Genomic DNA, 20503 nt, shown 5'->3' on the forward strand with positions numbered 1-20503 from the left:
GAGACAGGATCTTGCTCTATTGCCCAGACTGGAGTGCTGTGGCATTATTACAGCTCACTGAAGCCTTGAACTGGGATCAAGCAATCCTCCCACCTCAGCTAGGACTACAGGTATGCACCAATACACCCAGTTAATTTTTTAAAAAATTTTTTGTGGAAATGTGGTTTTACTACGTTGTCCAGGCTGGTCCCAAACCCCTGGCCTCAAGCAATCCTCCTACCTCGGCCTCCTAAAGTGCTGAGATTAGAGCAGAGCCACCACACCTGGCCAGGAGTCAATCATTGATGTATTTGTAGATAATTGGCTATTCTTATTCCCTTATTCTTTACCATAGTGAATGACTGTATGCATTTTTATCATCCTGATTCAATTTAGAGGTGCAATCTCTAAAGCAATTAGAATTTTATGGATTAGGGAAGGACATGCTTGTACCTCTGGCTTGTGTGAGGCAAAAGCATTAAATGTAACCAAAATGTTTGTACTCCCATAATACTCCGAAATTAAAAAAAAAGAAAGAAAAGAATTAAATGAGATCATATACAATATACTATTTTATAAAATGCTTGGCTTTCAGTAAGCACTACATAAATAGCAGCTATTGTTATTATTATGAGTAAAAAATTATGAAAACAAAAGTCTATCTGTAATCCATTTTGAAACTGGTGTCTGTTTTTAAATGATCTATGAAACATGTAACAAAGTGTTCACCTTCCCCAATTATAAGCAAAGGACCTTTTAACATTTCCTTCTAGAATCTTATGATATGTTATACAATAAAGTCAGACATAGCTGGAGTTCAATTCTTAAAAAAAAAAAAATAATTTTATGGATTAGATTATAAGAAAAAGGCATTCCACCAATTAAAAATTGGCAGATCGGAGTATCTCTGATTTTCTATACCCTGAAAACATATGTCATGAAATGCATACAAAAAATCACTAGCAGAAGAAACATCCAATGCTATAAATATAATGTGATAAAATGGATTTGAATCCTTTCACAATAAGGCATAGAACTATAGAACATATTATGTGTCAGATTTTGAAAATATTTTAGTACATTTTAAAGATTTAAAAAATATTTGAATAATTTTCTATCAAAATTCAAATGATTCACCTGGAAAAAACATAGTCCAGGCATATACATATTTAATAACTTTAATATAGTTACTAAAATTACTAAAAGTATATTATTAACTCCCTTGAAATAGTTGTATCATCTATGTTGCTGGCTATGATGGCCGCTGTTACAGTCATTAAATTTCTATGATATCTTTACAGCTAACTCTCTAAGCCTTACTTCTTTTTATATATAAAAACAAAGAAAAATAACTTATTTAAAGTTATCTGACTTTGATAATCAAAGTGATAAATTACTGATATGACATTACCTCAATGTAACACATTTTGCTAAAAGTATATAAAATCCCATCAAGGAAAATTCAAACAAGTTAATTGAGAATTGATTACCTACCCACTTCCATTATTATAACAACCTATATTGTTTTCTTCAGGGAATAAAATACAAGCATGTGATTTTATAGAATCGCAATTTGCCTGGATTATGTTTTCTCCAGGCGAATCATTTGAATTTTGATAGAAAATTATTCAAACACATTACTTGTTAGGTGTAAATTACTAAAAGAAAAGGGTATTTCTCTTTATAAAATAGCATTTAGAACGAAAGAAAGCTTAATCATGATTTTTGTGATGCTCATATCACAGAATGTTTGAATACTCATATTTTAATATTTGCTCAAATCCACCTTTAATGTGTGCTCACATGTAGTAATCTCTTAGCAGAAATTACTGCTATTTTCTTACCTGAAATGAAGTAATTGGATATATATTAACATGAGCCTCATTCCATCGTTGTCCTTTATTCCCGCTTGAAGACCACAGTGGATTTTCTATTGTTGTCTGCCCTTTCAAACGTAGGTAAACATTTAAGACACCTAAAAATAACAATGAAATTTTATTTTGTGTACTTGTTTTTGCTTTAAATTTGTTTCTCCTAGACCAAACACCAAACAGTTGTAAACTTTTTAAAGAGAAATTTTGCAGAACACTCCAGTGTCTGGTCCTCTTTTCTCTCATTTCCTATCTTGCTCTTACCACATTTGACATTTTATCCAAAGATAACCATGCCCAAGATAACCTAGAACCTGTGAATGTTTCCTGGTATTCAAAAGGGACTTGGTTAAATTAAGTTTTGACATGGGGGATTACTCCAGATGATCTGGGTGGGCTCTAAATGCAGTCACACATATCTTTAAAAAACACTGTCTGGGGAATGGACATGCTTGAAGCTCTGACTCGGGGGGATGGGCGGGACATGGGCAATATATATAACCCGAACTTTTGTACACCCATAATAAGCTGGGGGAAAAAAAAAAAAAAAAAAAAACAGAGATAGTAGGACATTTGATACCAGAGAGAAGATCATGTGAGAGAAGATGTTACACAGCTGGTTTTGAAAATGGAGGAAGGGGCCACAAGGAATACAAGCACCCCAGGTAACAGTTTCTGTCCTGGAGCCTTCAGAAGGAGCCCTATTGAGATCTCGATTTTAGCCCCATAATACTTATTTTAGGTTTCTATTCTCCATAACTGTAAGAAAATAAATTTGTGTTGTTTAAGCCACAAAGTTTGTGGTCATTTGTTATTTGTTACAGCAGCCAGAGAAAATTAATATAGCATGTAACCATGTACTGACTGACTGGCTCATGGTTTGACCCTAATTGTGTTGTCTCATATTATAAAATCATTTAGCTTATTTTTTTCAGTTTAATTTTCACCCAAGTCCTATTTTTCTTCTAAAAGAATTATTTAAAAATAAAATAAAGATAGCTTATTCTCATCATTTGATACCTCTCTTTCAACAGTTTCATGTGTTGTACATTTTAATGATAGTAATGATCATAAATAATATTAACACAATAAAATATATGTTGAACACTTAACTCTAGATGAGGAATTAATCCTCTCAACAACCCTATGAAGTATTTACCGTTATTATCCCCACACTATCGATGAGAAAATTTAGAGGACTCAAGTAATTTGTCCTATGTTATACAGTAAGAAAATAGCAGAAACAGGATTTGAACTTGGCAAGTTTCTGAGTCTTACATCTTACTCATTTGACAACCGGTATTTTAATAAATTTTTTTAAAAATTAACTTTATTGAGGTATAGTCTACATGCAATAAAATTCATTCATTTCTAAGTGTACAGGTCAATAATTTTAGACTAATGTATACTATTAATACCATGTAAGTGCCACTCAATCAAGATACAGAACATTTATATTTTTCCAAACAGTTCCCTCACTTTCCTTTGCAGTGATTCTTTCCAGCCACCATTCCTGTGGCTAGGTAACTACTGATCTGACTTCTATCACTAATCAGTGATTTTTGCCTTTTCTAGAATCTCATATTAATGGAATTATCCAGTATGTACTTTTTGTGTGTATCTTGTTACTTTCCCTCAGCATGTGTGTAATATTTATCTATGTTACTCCTTGCATTAGTCCTTTTAAATTCAGTGTTAAGTTCATTTACATTTAATTATTTAATGTAGTCATTGCTATGTTCAGAGTTAAATATGCCGTCTTGTTTTTCACTTGTCTCTTCTGTTTTTCTTCCTCCATGTCTTTTTCCATTCCTTCTTTTCAGATGATCAAATATTTTTTTAGATTTTAATTTATTTCCTCTACTGACTTCTTAATCATATCTTTTTATTATGTTTTAGTGGTTGTTCTAGAGCTAACAAGTGGCATTTATAACTTTTCAGAGTCTAATTAGTCAATATTTTACTTCTTCATACTCACAATTCATAATTCATATCCCCTCCACATGTTCTTCCATCATCTTATCCTGTTCATTTCACACCTGATACTTTTCACATTCTATATCTCACTCAAGAAATGTGACAATCTTATAACAATATAATTCATCTACTCCATTTCTTTACACGATTGCAATTGTATATTACAATTTTTTGTCTACTTTCTAAAAAGAGCCATCTAATATATTTTTTTAGTTGTTTAAGGCAGTGTGACTTAATTGGTACCATTTAGTACTGCATGGCTTCAAGATTAATTTTGATCATTTTATAGGTAATCATATAAATTACTGGTAATATGTTAATATATATAGCTTAAATGCGCATATATATCTTCCATATAATATCATATTTATTTATGAATATTGTACATAAATACTAAAGAGCAGAAAAAATGATATAAAAATTACCATTAAATTAAATCACTCAGAGGTAGCCTCCTTAACATTTTGGTGTATGTTATCTCAAGTTTTTAAAAAGAATATTTACACATATATATACAGTTATATGATACAAAATAGTTATCCTTCAAATTTTTAGAGGAATTTTATTTAATTCTTTATACACAAGACTACTTATAGCATATTATATTTAAGTGCATGAATATGAGTACCTACTTTTTAAGCAAAAAAAAACTATTAATACATTTGTCATATCATAGCTGAATGACTTTGGCTTGGTCTCTAAATCTCTCTTTGCCTCCATTTCCTTATCAGGTAAATGACAATTAGTGTCATTTTGTGAGAATTAAAATCAAAGTATATAAACTATGTATTATGTCTCATACATAAGCAGCACTATATTTATTATCTATAAGGATATTAAAATATTTCTCAATTTTCCTAATTATGTGATAGATTATATTAGCACAACCCATGATATTGAACTAGTGTTATATTACATGAATAAATTTTACTTGGTAATACACTAGTATTCTTTTATTATAAGTTTGATTCAATTTGCTAGTATTGTATTTAGGAATAATGCATGTATATTTATCCAAAAAGTTCTCTAGTTTTCTTTTGTGGTTTTCATCTTTTGGTGCTACATTTTCACTTTTTCACTTTTTGTTTCAAAATCTATTATCTTCTATCTTTTTCTCCTTCAATGTAAGAAATAATCTCAAATTTGTCCTCCACAATACTGATTTTATTTTTCATAAAATAGATTCTGTTCCTTTGTTTCTAATGTCATCATTATCTTGCTATTGTGTTATTTATAATGTTACATCCTTTTCTGATCTCATAGAGCTCTATCTTTTATCGAGTTCCTTCTTTTTCTTGGTTTACAGTTCTATCATCTTATCTTCTATTGTTTCATAAAATTCAGATTCTTATATATTTTATTGAACATACAAAGCATATACTGTACAAATTATACTTTCACCCAAAGTATAATAATAAGTCTTTTTCAGCAGTATATGCTGCTTCTACTATGTGCCATGTTGCCCTCTTTTTATTTTGTGAAATGTTCATTGGAGTCTTATTTGTTCTCACTCTTTTTCTCTATTTTCTTCCTCTTTATCCATTCTTAATAGGGATAATCCTAGGGCATTTTTAACCAAATCACTTTGAGGGCTTCTTTTTTTCCATTTTATCTAGAGGCTTTATTTCTTTTAGGTAGCATGACCTTTTGTTTTGCTTAAATTGACAGAAAATTGATCCTGTTATCAAATAAATAAATGGTTATTTTTGCTAAACATTAATAAAACATTTTTAAAACTATTAGTTGTAACTTGCCAACAAAATAGTTCATGCTATATGTCTTTCAGAATTTAAAGTTATAAATATATGCTTTAATGAAACATAATTAATATATATGATTTATCATCATTATATCAATAATAATAATGTATTGTATCAGTATTAAATAGATGGTTTCTCAATTAGGGAATCCACTTTGTCATCAAATTTACATTTCTTACTTAACATTTTCTTTTTCCATATGTAATATAAATATAAACTTGATTTATTTCCACTTATGTTTGTCAAATACATAATATATGAAAAATATTTTGCCTAGGTCTAAAAAAGCTAGGTCTGAATTATCCCAGAGTTCCAATGAGGTTTTCAAACAGACTAAATGAGCTGTATTCAAATTTGGCTAGATCATATTTTTAAAAGGCAAGTATTACTTGTTTTATTTTTTAAAATACACTAGAAGTATAACTGATTGAAGTAAATATTTCAGATGAATTATAATTTAAATATATTATTATTTACATAGTAATAATTATATACTTATCCCGGTCAATGAATACTAACTACTTATTCACTGGTACATTTTAGAGGTGATGATACAAGCAATATTAAATAGACAGACAAATGATTTTGAAACTTTTTTTCCAAGCAAATTTCCACTTCTTAAGTTTATAAAAGAGAATTCAGTGCCAAAAGTTATTTAAAGCTATGTCAGGTCATCTTGGTCAACAAAATTAGAACTTGTGAAATAGAATAAAGCTATTCAAGAGAAGTTAGATTCAGCAAAGCTGATTCAGCACATTATTATAGTATTATTGTAAAAAATTCCAAAGTGAATATGATGAATTATGTTAATACCCCTTGAAAGTAATTTTAAATTGTCAGAGACACTATTTATGCTTTAGTAGGCACTAGATACCAAAGTTTAAGAATTTAATCATCCCCGAGGATATTCAAATGCTATATAGTTATATGACACAAGTTTGAAGCAGCTAAGCAAAACTCAAACTGTGTTTTTCTTTTCCTAGGTCTCCTAATTCTTATCTTTTGATCACCTTTCCTAAAGAGTCAGGTGCTAAAGCTAAGAGGACTTTGCACACCTCTTATTCTTAAGGATTGCAGGCAAAAGGCTAAATGACCTAAGTGCTCTTTTATCTTAAGAGTAATGGCCAAAACTTTGGGGTTATTCGTGGCATTATGCAACAGCATGATTCCTATTTTAATATTATTTTGTATAAATTATTGCATAAATTATAATTTGCATAAATAATGTTTATAATTACTATTACCTAGCTCTCTTTTTTGCTAAGTTCTTAACATAATTTGCCTTTTAATTATTTTACTATAAATATGTATTTTATATATTTTAGATAAATAATGTCCTAAAATGTGCATACATATTTCCAATAGATTCTTGAAATTGCCAAGTTCACATGAATTAACTTGTGAATTGGTTAATTCTAAGACATGGAGATCACTTGCATATATCACATTTTTATTACAATCAGTAACACAGACTTAGTGGGTTTCACATTTCATGAACGATGAAGATGTGCCTAAACCATATAGCTCTAGGCCAGATCTATGTATATTGATAGGTAATTGTTAGTATCATTTGTTTTGTACACACATTCAAAATGAGAAATTATAAAATCATTTTCTGCTTGAATAGAAACAGCTGCATGAATCCATTGATATTATTTTTTCAACATATAATTGCAATGACATCTTAAATTAAAAATGTCAGTTTATTTTCTTTAGTCATTACCATGCCTTCTGGTATTCAGTTGAATCTATATATTAGTGTCCAATAGACTTTCCTAAAAAATAGCTTTCATCAGGCTTTCTATTTCTCTGATGTATGTCAGATCCCTTACGCAGAACTTTTTCCCTATTTGGTTCTATCATTCTCTTTATTCTCCTGTAAGAACAGTATTCTCCATTGTCACACAGTGGTTCTATTTCTCACCTTCTCTAACCTTTGTTTTCCACTTCCTATTTATTTGCCTCTTTGGGAGGATGCTTTTCATTTCTTCTCTTTCATAGAAACTTATATTTTAACCCTGTTGTCCTCAGTGTTTTCTCCCTTGTTCACCCATGGTGAACTCTTGTTCTCCCTTGTACAACGCATGGGCCTGTCATACATTTTGATATTTCTGACTTTTTTTATTCAGTAATTTATTATCCCAAATATATGAAAAACTATTTGATGGATAAGATATTTTTACCATACTTGTCTTTTATCCACTACAGAACCCTAAATGCAACTAGGCGTACAGCTTGTGCAATTCTTCCTTTTGAACAGAAATAAATGAATTCAAGATCTAAGGGTAAAAAATACCCATCACAAAAAATCCTTACTTTCAATGAAGTTACTTTTAAAAGCTTGTTACACTGGGTGAGAATCAAACACACTTAACTCATTTGATTACCATTAATTCAACTGATGAAATAATATTGTCTACTTATTATACTGAAAACGAGACTTGTATATTTTGAAACACCAGGTTTTCTCAGTCAGTTCTTATCATTAATTTTGTTTAAATATACCACCTTTTACTATACATTGTCTAAGGGACACCATTAATGAAGAATTAAATAGGAGAAAATATTAGAGGTAGTTGGTGGTTCAAAACTGGGTACATAGAAGGTAAATGCATTAGAAATTACATAGAGTTTTATTAGAGGGTCTGGGCAAATGCCTGTAATAAGATTTTGACTATAAATGGTTATAAATCATCGCTACATCCTATTCACTACCTCCTCTTTTAAATACATCTCATTTAACAAAACAGTTTACTGAATGAATGTCTTTCATCTACAGCATTATTTTCACATTGATGGCATTGGCATTAGAAGTATTAAACACAAACAGGATTTCACTGACAGCACTGACTAATTCTTAACAGAAAGAGTGACTTAATATCAGCTATTAATATTATCAAACAGCCCATGGTTTGGGAGCTATCCCCTCATATCTAAATGGAGAATCCTAATCTATTCCTTCAGTCCCCTGGAAGTTGTCTAGATGCAAAATTGACTTGTACCGAATATCTAATAGCCTAATTGCATTTATTACTCCTTGGGTAAGTGTAAATAAATCTTGTAGCTTTAACTGTGACTAAAGGACAGTATATCATTGAAAAGAGTTATAATTGTCTAACAATACAAAAATGAGTGATACATTACTTAGAAAAGAGATTCTTCTTTCAAATAAAGTCAAATATTTGTATTACTTATCTATTGCTGCATCACAAATTTACACCAAATTTTTGGCTTAAAACCAGAAACATTTATTATCGCACAGTTTCTGTGGGTCAGGAATGTGGGTAGGGGTTAGCTGGGTCCCTGTGGCTCAAAGTCTCTCATAAGGTTGTGGTCAAACTTCCAGATAAGACTCCAGTATAATTTGAACACTCAACTTGGGGAGGAAATAGGGTACTTCCAAGCCCTCTCACTGGGTTTTTGGCAGGCTTCACTCCTTCACAGATGTTGGACTATAGATACTGATTTCTTGCTAGCTGTTGATCATAGTTCTCCCTCAATTTCTCACCATGTGGACCTCTCTACAGGGGTGTCTCATGACATGGTAGCAGGCTTCCTTCAAAGAGGAAATCCATGAAAGAGAGCGAGAACACATGCACAAGACTTTTTATAACCTGATCTCTGAAGTGATATCCTGTAACTGCTTCCTTGTTCTATTTATTATACTGAGTTGATAATTACAGCTCATATTCAAGGGGAGAAAATAACACAAGAATGTTAATACTAAGAGGCTGAGATTGTTTGGAGGCAACTGAGAGGTTGTCTGCCTCATTGGTACAATTTGTTAGTTAAATGTTTCATCAAAATTGATTAAAGAAAAAACATGTTTCCAAATGAAAGCTATACTCTGTTACTCTTAACAGTATATCTATATGTAAATTATATAATATCCAGCTATTGATAAAAATATAAGATGATTTCAGCATTCCTGTGGCTACTAATAGGCATTTTAATTCATAATATACAGCTGAATTTCTAACGTTCTTGAAAAGAAATTGAATCTCATATGAAGACACTAGTTATGACAAAAGCTTATTAAAAATCAGTAAACTATATACTTCATTTATTTCTAAAAATGACAAGTGGGTGAGATATAAGCATCATATCATACCAGGAAATTAAAGGTAAAAATACAAAAGGCATTTATGGCTGCATTCATTGAACTTAGAATGGATCAATACAATTGTGCCTCTAGAAAGCTAATTTTTCACTGTGGAGCAAATGGGGGCAAAGGAAAAGGAGTTCATTAATGAACAACCATGAGAGTAAGAAAGAACTGATAAAGTAGATGTGGGATTGTAGAAGGCCTTATTTTAAAAGGAAAAAGAATTAATAGAAAGGATAAATTTAGAAATAAAAAATCATAGGGAAGCAAGTTTTATGAAGAGATGGGAATTTAGAGTTCTGGTCAGGGAATTGGCCTCAAACTAATGTCACTTCCAGTGAGGTGGGAAAAAATAATTAGGTAGGAGTGTGGCTTCTGATACATCCCTAGATGCAGGAACAGGACGTCAACATGAAAGTTGCCTTCCTAAGAGTCTCTGTTTTCTCTGCAAAATAGATACAGAGATCAGGTTATAAAAAGTCTTGTGCATGTGTTCTCGCTCTCTTTCATGGATTTCCTCTTTGAAGGAAGCCTGCTACCATGTCATGAGACACCCCTGTAGAGAGGTCCACATGGTGAGAAATTGAGGGAGAACTGTGATCAACAGCTAGCAAGAAATCAATATCTATAGTCCAACGCCTGTGAGAGAGTGAAGCCTGCCAAAAACCAAGCGAGAGGGCTTGTAAGTATTGTATTTCCTCCCCAAGCTGAGTGTTCAAATTATACTGGAGTCTTATCTGGAAGTTTGACCACAACCTTATGAGAGACCTTGGGCCACAGGCACCCAGCTAACCCCTACCCACATTCCTGACCCACAGAAACTGTGTGATAATTGATGTTTCTGGTTTTAAGCCAAAAATTTGGGGTAAGTTTGTGATGCGGTAATGATAAGTAATACAACATAGTTGATTTTATTTGAAAGAAAAATCTCTTTTCTATGTAATGTATCACCCATTTTTGTATTGTTAGACAATTATGACTCTTTTCAATGATATATTGTCTTTTAGTCACGGTTAAAGCTACTTGACTTATTTACACTTACCCAAGGAGTAATAAATGCAATTAGGCTATTAGAAATTCCGTACAAGTCAATTTTAAATCTAGGTTTCCAAAAGAATCAATAAAACTTAGAATGAAATTTGTAAAACCAGTGACTACAAATGCTTCCCGGATTTACAGATGAATGAGGGTCTGAGAATAATATATGCAAAGAGGGAAGGTTTTAACTATGGGGAGATCTCCCTAATAAAGTACCTCATCTAGTTCTAATTGATTACTCAATCTCTGGAACAGGTATTATTACCTAGATTTTATTAAGCAGTTTGCCTGTGTCCTGCTGACAGGGACTCAAGTAACAGACCCTGATTCCCAACCTGCAACCTTTAGCCATCTGACGAAGTTAAGAAATAGCACAGGGTCAAAATGTTAAATGTTTACTAAAAAATAGAGAACTGCCCTCCCCAACTCCACCCCTGAAATAATCACAACAAAACTAGTAGAAATTCAACTGGACATCCATTGACAATAAAGAGGATAAGAATAACAATTTTAAAGTTAAAAGTATATTAAAATTATCTTGGGATACAGCATACATATGCAGAAATTTTGAGAGGAAGCCTTAAAAGAGCCAGTCTCATAAATAAAAAATATTTTACACCATAAAGTAATTCAAAATATTGGTCCTGGAATTATTTATTTAAAAACTAATAAAAATTCCTGTTCTGAGGTAAATTGAAAGAAGAGCAATCCATCAAATATATTCGAAATAGAGAATAAAATATACATGATCAACTAAAGGGAGGAATTACAGTTGAGCTAATCCTACTTTTGTATTACAAAGAGTTCATAACCTCACGATAATTCAAATGGCTTAGCAATTGTGTGAAGATTTGTTTCTTTCATAGTTTATTTGGTAGTGAACTCCTGAGTGCTCTCATCGCTTTTTAAGGGCTTTTCCAGGCTAGATTCTGTTTCACAGTAATTTTACCCACTCCCATAATGTTTATTTTCCTAAATCAAAGATCTTATTATGCTTTTTTGTTTGCACAAAATCTGTAATAACTTACCCCGACTACTAAATAAGTGTCACATGCTTAGCTAAGCTTTCATGACACTCCAACTGGTATTCCTGCAGAGTGGCCAAACAGACTGTGTGTTCAGCTTACCATATTTGGATTATGGCTTCACTTCTTATCAGCCATATGATGGCATGGAAATTAAAATTCTTTTAATTTCAGTTTTCTTAGCTATAAAACAGGATAATGATTTTAATGAGCACAAATGTTTATTGTGAAGATTACGAGAAATAATCTATGAAGTGTCTTGGTCCCTGATGAGTACTCCGTAAATGTCAGCAATTACTTTATTATTATTGCTGTTTGAGATTCAAAGTAATCTGAGATTATGAGTGTCTGACATCTGATAAAAGATATTTTGTATGTTTACCTCATTTAACTTAAACTACAGCTTTCTGAAATAGGAATTATCGGTCTCATTTTACAGATGAGAAAACTAAGATGCAGACATTTTAAGTGACTTCTCTAAAGTCTTACAATGTCTAAGTGCTATAGCCAAGTTCTAGCCCAGGTCTCCTGACTTCGTGTTGAAGATACTTTTCACTTCATAAGAGCTATTTTTCCAGGCTTGTTATCTTTTGTTCTACTGTGAAGAATACAAGTTAATAGTATTGGCTATAAATTTGAATTCCAGCACAGCCAGTTACTTGGCAATTCATGAAAACTTCTTGAGGTTCAGTGTTCTCCGCTGTAAAAGATGGACAGTGGTTTTACAAACTTATTAAGAGGATTACTTAAGTAATACAGTAGTTGGTATATATTATGTGCCTAATTTTATTAGTTTATATCAATATATATTTATATTATTATTTTTATTAATTTTTATAAAGACACTAATGTCATCCTAACTTCCCATATTTTAATTCCTCATTACCAGTGCCTTAATCCTGTCTGTGCTAATCTCCACCTGTTGAAAACATGCCCCTCTTGCCAACGCTGGAGAAATGTTTTCCTTTGTTTTGAAGCATTGTCTCATTCCTCAACCATATACAGATACGCAGTTCCTTGTCTAACCTCTGTGGGGCTAGCTATCCTTCACTATTCAGAATTTTGTCTTATGTTAGAAAGGTAATAGAGGATATCTCTTATATATTATGTGACATCCCTGGAATGGTCTGGAACAGAATCCAGTAATATTTTTGCTGCAAATGGTATAAATAAAGACTATAAAGAGGTTCCTATCAGTTAAGGGCATATATTAGGCTAACATATACTACCAAATAATTAAATTTTTAAAAATTTGGTGTTCAGTTTTCTGGGTTTTAGAATTGCACATAAAGAATTGTAGACCTGCATAATCTTCCCCCCATCCTCACCCGCACCCCACAGAGTTTCTCTAGGTCCATTATCAGGGTTATGTGGTATTCTATCCAGCACGGTGAGGTAATTACTTATCTTAGCCTCTATTACTGTGTGTGGTCTCTAAGGGCAGGGAATGTGCCTTCAACTCTGTATACTCTTTAGAATCCAGCATATTCTTAATTGTACTGTGTGTGTTAGGCATAGTACAAGAGAAAAGCCACACCAATATTATAAATATGTGGATGGTGCTAAAAGTAATTGCCAATATGACCACATGAAAATATTCTTTTTCATCATGATTAATATGCATTGAGTCACTATTCAAGCATATTTCTTTAGACAGAAACAACCTAACTTATGCTATTTCCACAAGATCTCATTAAGTATTTAATCATTGATGGTCGGCCTGAATTAAACTCCAAGAGAAAATAGGTAATGCTCTAAAATTTCAAATTCTAATCTAAATTTGAGAAATTAGATGATAGGGAAAAATTCTTAGTATCTCATTTTGCAATTTGCAGGTAAGTCATTTAAAAAGTCAATTACAGCATTTTTTGACAAAAATTGTTTTCATGCTGTGTGTTTGAGAATCTTTCTTCTTAGCTATGATATACTTTACAATTAAACAGTAATTCTTATCATCTCACCTATATGTTGTCCATACATGTGATAAAAGAAGCTGAAACAATATGCAGTGTTCGTAGGTCCATAAGGATTTTTGGGAGCTATGCTGAAAACAGGGCTGAGAAGTCGAGCTTTTTCACCTTCCAATCTGGGTCGTGATGTCTCAATGTACATATAAAAACCTTAAGACAGATAAGATAAAATGCTTAAACACATTATTATTGGGCAACATGAAATTTCAAATCACTGAGAGATTTTAGAGTTTTTATACAAAGTAAAGACTGATAGGATTTGCATCTCATTTATATAATTTATATATGTATACATAACTAATAGTGGATTTAACATAAAGAATAAGTGATCTACCTAAAGACAAAAATATATAAGAACTTGAGAACAAATTGGATGTTTAAACTTGAATTATCAAAAAAATTCCCAATCTCTTAAGTATATGTATCAGTGAGTTCTAAGAAAAAAATGAATTAATATCTACAAACTTTGTAAATATCTAAATTATTAATACTGTACATAAAATTTAACGTTTTATTCCATAATCTTCAAACATATACCCAAATACTCTCTTGTAGCTCATATTAATAACATTTGTAAAAGTCTTTGATTGCTATGAACACAGCATTCTGTAGCCTCATCCATACCTTCTTTGGAGCCACTACGATCAGCATTAGGTCCCGTGTTAGGGGTATATTTTGTATTTCTTGTTGCAGTACTTTGTTTTGTCCAGTCAAAATTATCTGTATCATCTTGGGTGAACAAACAAATGTTACCATCTTCAAATCCACAGTGAAATTCTCCTGTTAACAAATTTTGATTAAGGGAAATAATATTAATTAAATTAATACAAACATTGCAATACTTTTATAAGAAAAATTTAAAACATTATATATATAGCAATAGTAATGGACGATTGTGATAATGGCACCAGAGCCATACTAGTGCACAAGATTACAACTAAATATAAAACTATTCCAATTTTAATGAAAAAGAAAAATAATTTTATATGTAAATCTGTCTCTTATTGAATAATTAAAGCCATTTTCCTCTGAAATATCCAGAAAGCTGAAATTAAAGAATACAATCATGCCTGAATTGTAATCAAAACAAAGCTGTCAATTGGAAAATTACCTTTATTAATTTACTTGATGGTGTTTTAAAGATGTATACCTTAAGTTTACAATTTTTCATGCATGTCTAGAGATGCTTTCACATATATCCATTTGCACAAATGGAAGTTGCTTAGGCAAAACAATAGCAAATTATTTTGAAAAGTAGTCATTTGTCATACTTTATATGAATGTGAGTTTTCCACATTCATTTACATGATTTGAAGTAATAAATGATTCCTTTCCATTTACTTGAAATGGAGTAATAAAAAGACATTATGAAGACCCGAAGTAAGGACTGTGGTTTCTTGGATGCCTACCATATGCTGAGTTCAAACCCAACACAAGCTCAGAGAGAGACTTTTTCAACTATCCCTGGACTGTGGGTGGTAATAACATTTCTAGGTACCAAAGGTTTTCTTACTGGAATGTACCCTGCTTGAAAAATACGTGTAAATAGAGACGGTGATAAGGTCCACCAGACACATAAATAATGTGTATCTTTAATTGAGAAAAATTAAATATAGTGTACATTATTTCATTTCCTAATAACAATTCTATGAAATCACAACATTTCTTACTCATGAGGCTCACTTAGGGCAAAACTTTGGCTAAGGTCAGCTATTAAATGATAAAGCCAAACAAAATCCAGATTATCTGGAATGATAGAGCTATAAGCATCTAAAGAACAGACTCCTATTTGAGTCCCACGTATTTCCCCATTCTGCCTGCAAAAGGTTAGATTTATCAGATATTCCTGGCAATGAAATCATTGGTTGGAATAATATACTTGAAATAATTGAAAACTATTGGAACTTACATATGAAAAGAAAACAGAAGGCTTTCCCTTTACATTTAAAGAATAAGTTTTTGTTTTCTTTTGTTTTTGTTGTTCAGATTAAACACTTGCTTGCCTCTTTGTATGTATTTATAGTCTACATTCTGGATAGGTAGTATTACAGGAAATATAAGGGAGTCAAAATCAGTAAATTTCTACATAAACAATATTGCACATAAAATATTTATTAGACACATATTTGTGTCACAGATCTTGTACAAAACAACAAATTACCTTTTGATGCTATCAGTTGAAAATATAATGGTGGCGACAGCAGTGTAGTTATATACATGCATCAATTTATCTAAATGCCGTTTAGGTACAATTCCTTTAGTTGCTACTTGCAATTGCAATAATCCCATAAGGGTACTGCTTGATTTTAAAGGTTGTCAGTTGTTTAATTACTATATATATTATATATGGACAAAAAGATATCAAATACAGATGTGAAGACTGAGGATTTCAGTTTATAGATTTGCTGCCATATCTTTATATATGTTATTTAAAATTAAGAATAACGAATTTTTATAACACTTTTTAATGATAACTTTTTGTAATTTAATTTAAACTTCTTTAAAAAGAAAAAAACTTGTCTTTAAAAATGAACAAAAAAAATTTTAAAACCTGAATATTTAAGCCTCTCATGGTGAAATTAAGCAACGATATATTATAGCTTATGAAAACTACAAAGTTAGATATGCCTAAAATTTTTCAAAATTTAGGTTATTTTATATAACATAATATGTTTATGTTATTATAATTGCTACAATAATTCAAATCACACAGATACATAGGCCATATCAATACTTCTTTAATTCTGAGGACATATATATATCTTTATAGTAAAGAAACCTATTACTTGAGGGATTTTATAAAAAGTTGGCCGGAAAAATGGAAAAAGCAAAACAACTAGTCAGAACCATAATAATTTTATGATTATCTTGTCACTTTAAATGAGATAATTATAAATACGTGCAAAGAAGTTTACCCATAAAAAGTTTTATTAGAATAAAGAATATTTGATAGATAATGAAAATGCACAGGATTGTATAAACTCATCAAAAGTCAATGTAATATTAAATATTAAAAGATCTCCTAAAATAAGAAAGTAATAAAGTCCAGGATTTTCACAAGGATATAGAACTGAGAATTAAATAGAACTTGAATTTTTAATAATTTTCTAATTACAACATGATTTTGGAAGTTTCAGGGGCTACACAGGAATAAATAAAGATATTTTAAATATTCTGTATTACATAATCTTCAAAGTTTTGCTTTATTTCTATGAAGTCTTCCCAATATTGTGAAGAAAGAATTGAAACTTAAGAATAAGAATCCTGATACCCAATGGACCTCATGCGTTAACTACCTTCCTCAGTCATTCCATAAACCTGCCAAAATCTAACCTCACATTAAAAATATAAAGCTATCACGGATTGTTATTTTAGAATGGGTTTTCACAGTAATTCCATTTTTTAGTTCAAAGTTGTTTTCCAGGGATAGAGAGGTTTTCATACATGGGAATATTTTTCAGATATATACAAGTGTCATCTTGTACTCATAACCTTTAATACAACCAAAATAAAAATATTTTTTTCAAAAGTTCAAAAATTTAACAATCTCACAGAATTCATATCCTAAATCAGACCAAATACATTGGACTTTGAAGTCATATTCTATGAAGAAAAATATTTTTTTTTATTTCAGCTTATTATGGGGGTACAAAAGTTCAGGTTACATACATTGCCCATGTACCGCCTATCCCCCCAAGTCAGAGCTCCAGGCATGTTGGAAAAATATTGATTAAATCATTCAAATACCAACTTTCTAAACAACCATAGTCTTTTATGAACGGAATACAGTAATTCAAAGAATGAAAATCAAAGAAACATATAACAACAATAAAAATCATATGCAATCCCACAAAAAATAATCCCACAGTTATAGAAAGAGCAAATATTAAGCAAGTTGGGAAAATGGCTCCATATTTAGGAAAATTTATAAACATAAGTTATCATTATTAAACAACTTATATTTATATCCATATCTTTGAAATTTAAAATTCACATTTAATGTCAATTTTACTGATTCTAAACTATTGTTTTAATAAGAAAAGTTGCTAAATAATCTTTGTATGTTCATACATGTTCCATTTTTCTTAATTATGAAATACAGTGCCATTTGTAAAGTGAAAATATACTTACTTAAATGAGGATTTACAGGAGCTACAAGAAAAGCAAAAAACAAAAACAAAATAATGTTAGCATGGCTTGAATGCCTTTTATAAATAAAACTCTAATCAGTGTCTTATAGTTCCTTACCAAAACTTCATGTTCTCCCCCACTGTGGCCATGGAGAATTACATCTGCAATCCATTTTGTTCTAAAGGATTGAATACAATCTACTTTGGAGCTCAGCAACAACAGCCTCAAACTACCAAAAAGACCAGTGCTAAATAGCATGGGGGATTTGTTAATTTTTCAAGGAACGGTTTTGCTGACCTTTTATAGCTTAACCAGTATTAAACAAGAAAACCCAGATAGCAAGACTGAGGCTGACAGTAGGCCAACCTATGCTTTAACAATGAAAGCAATTACCCAACAGAAGTTACACTTTTGTTTTTTGCTGTTTTCTACTCCTAGTGAAAATAACATGGTAAATATGAAAATAAAGCAACCCTTATATCATGTCATAATATGTGTCCTAAATCGAATAGCTACTTCAGTGTTACTTTACATTAAAATACACATACACGTGCATGCACACAGTTTTCAAAAGATAAGCAACACATTTTTGTGTGTGTGCATCAAAATAAGTATTTGTTTCAGAAAACTAATTATGGTGGCAATAAAAATGCCAATTGATTTTTTCCTAAAGAGAAATGAGTACTTTAAATTTTACTAATACATCAACAAAAATATATCTCACTTAAGAAATAAAATGGTATCTGTAAATATTGATTAAGCATTTATCACTCTGAGAGAAAAGTCCATTCTGAATGAAGGAAAGCATTATTGTGCTTCCAAGATTACAATAGGCAGTTAGTCTCCCCTGCAGAATTTTGTGTCTATTTTGTCATTTTCTTAGTATTTCCCCCTAACCAACTTTATTAAACTTGTACAATGCTAGTAAAGTATGATAGGCAAAAACACATATACATACACAAAGCATGTTCATATGTATAATTGCTACTTTAATATACTGAGAGCAATTTTAACAAACTAAGTTTTTCAATTATTTTTTCTATTTCTACACAAGGAAGACAATCCTTATTACCTTAGTTATTTTTCTGATTCTGCATGCCACATTACAAATTATGAAAGGAATAACAGAAAAGAGACTATACATTTACTAATTTCACTGAAAGTGGACTGAAAATAAGTTTCATTTTCCTTCACGATATCAGTATATTTTAATTTGAAAAATAAATTAAAATTATTTCATAGTTAATATAAAATTATAAAAAATTCTATGTACTACTATTCAAAGAATCATCTTTGAATTATAGTTTAATGCTAAGAAATGTCATATCTACATATAACCTCTGACTAGAATGAATTTTAACTGAGTCTTCTCCAATAATTTCATGACCAAAATCACTATAAATAGCACAGTTAACTTTGTGAAAATTTGCAATTCTAAATATTGCAGTGAGTCCATTTTTTTCTTTTTTCATTTGAACTTGCATGCATAATTTCTTATAAATGCCTTTGTAGATTAAATTATGTCCCCAAAATATTCACACCATGAAGCCTAATCCCCAGTGTGACTGTATTTGGAGATCAGGCCTTTAGGGAGGTAACTGAGGTTAAATGAGGTCATAAGGGAGTGGCCCTAAATCAATGAGATTGCGGTCCTTGTAAGAGGAGGAGGAGGAGATACCAGAGAGCTCTCTGTCTCTGCCCTGGGAGGATAATTAGAAGGCAGCCATCTACAAGCCAGGAAGAGAGCCCTTACCACAAACCAAACATGCTGCCTCTTTGATCTAGGACTTCCCAGATTCTGTAACTAACTGTGAGAATTAAATTTCTGTTGTTTAAGCTACCCAGTCTATAATATTTTGTTATGGCAGCCCAAGCAGACTAATACAATACCTGTATACAATTAAAGTATAATTTGCCCAAATCTATATTATATAAAAGTAATTTAAATTAAACTATTGAAGATTTTAATATGTATACCTAAGAATACAAAACAATTTTTTAAAAAACTTAAAACTAAAAGTAAGATCTATTTTCCATCCACATCTATTTTTCATTTTAATTTGTTGTCTCAATAGTTTTCAGTAAGAACTACTGAGCTTATCATTTTTTTATATCTCCTTTAAGGAAAGTGATAACGATCTCCTAAACTTAGCAAAGAAGTAAAGATCCTCTGGCATGGAGGAGTGAACCCTAGTTCCAGGCAGGGTTTGTCATTCCACATTTGTTTAACTTGGCAGGACACTGGAACTTTCTGGGTCCTACTATTTTTATGTTTTAAGGAAATGGATGCTTTTTAATGCCCTCCTATCAAATAGTTTATAATTTTTTAGGGTAAGGAAGCATAAACATTAGATAAAAGTAGATAATAATTCATATTTTATAAGACATATGAAACCAGAAACTTCAGAAAAATATACTCAGACATTATCTAATAGTCTGCCCAATAGAATTATGGAGCTGACTCTAATATTTATATCACTAAATTAAAAAATTCATATTTTAAAGGACCACATTTATGAAGAGATATGAAATGAGTCTAATGTTTTTATATTACCTAATAGTCCATGATTACTTCACTCTACATTATACATCTTAATTTTTTAAGAAAAATTGAATGAGCTTTTAATAGTTTCACTTTATTTTTCAC

At 31.0% G+C, this 20503-nt stretch overlaps 1 protein-coding gene across 2 annotated transcripts in view; it reads right to left on the bottom strand.

Annotated features, from left to right (window-relative positions):
• Positions 1-20503, bottom strand: part of MDGA2 (MAM domain containing glycosylphosphatidylinositol anchor 2) — a 767088-nt gene that overhangs the window by 12165 nt on the left and 734420 nt on the right. For both annotated transcript variants that reach the window (XM_069464601.1, XM_069464600.1), the window contains 4 exons: positions 17857-17877; positions 14350-14505; positions 13717-13875; positions 1824-1954 (listed from right to left, as the gene is read on the bottom strand). In XM_069464601.1, coding sequence (XP_069320702.1) covers positions 1824-1954; positions 13717-13875; positions 14350-14505; positions 17857-17877 — 467 coding nt within the window. The remainder of the gene's footprint in view (positions 1-1823; positions 1955-13716; positions 13876-14349; positions 14506-17856; positions 17878-20503) is intronic.

This window comes from Eulemur rufifrons, chromosome 2 (assembly GCF_041146395.1).
Source record: "Eulemur rufifrons isolate Redbay chromosome 2, OSU_ERuf_1, whole genome shotgun sequence".
Lineage (NCBI taxonomy): Eukaryota > Metazoa > Chordata > Mammalia > Primates > Lemuridae > Eulemur > Eulemur rufifrons.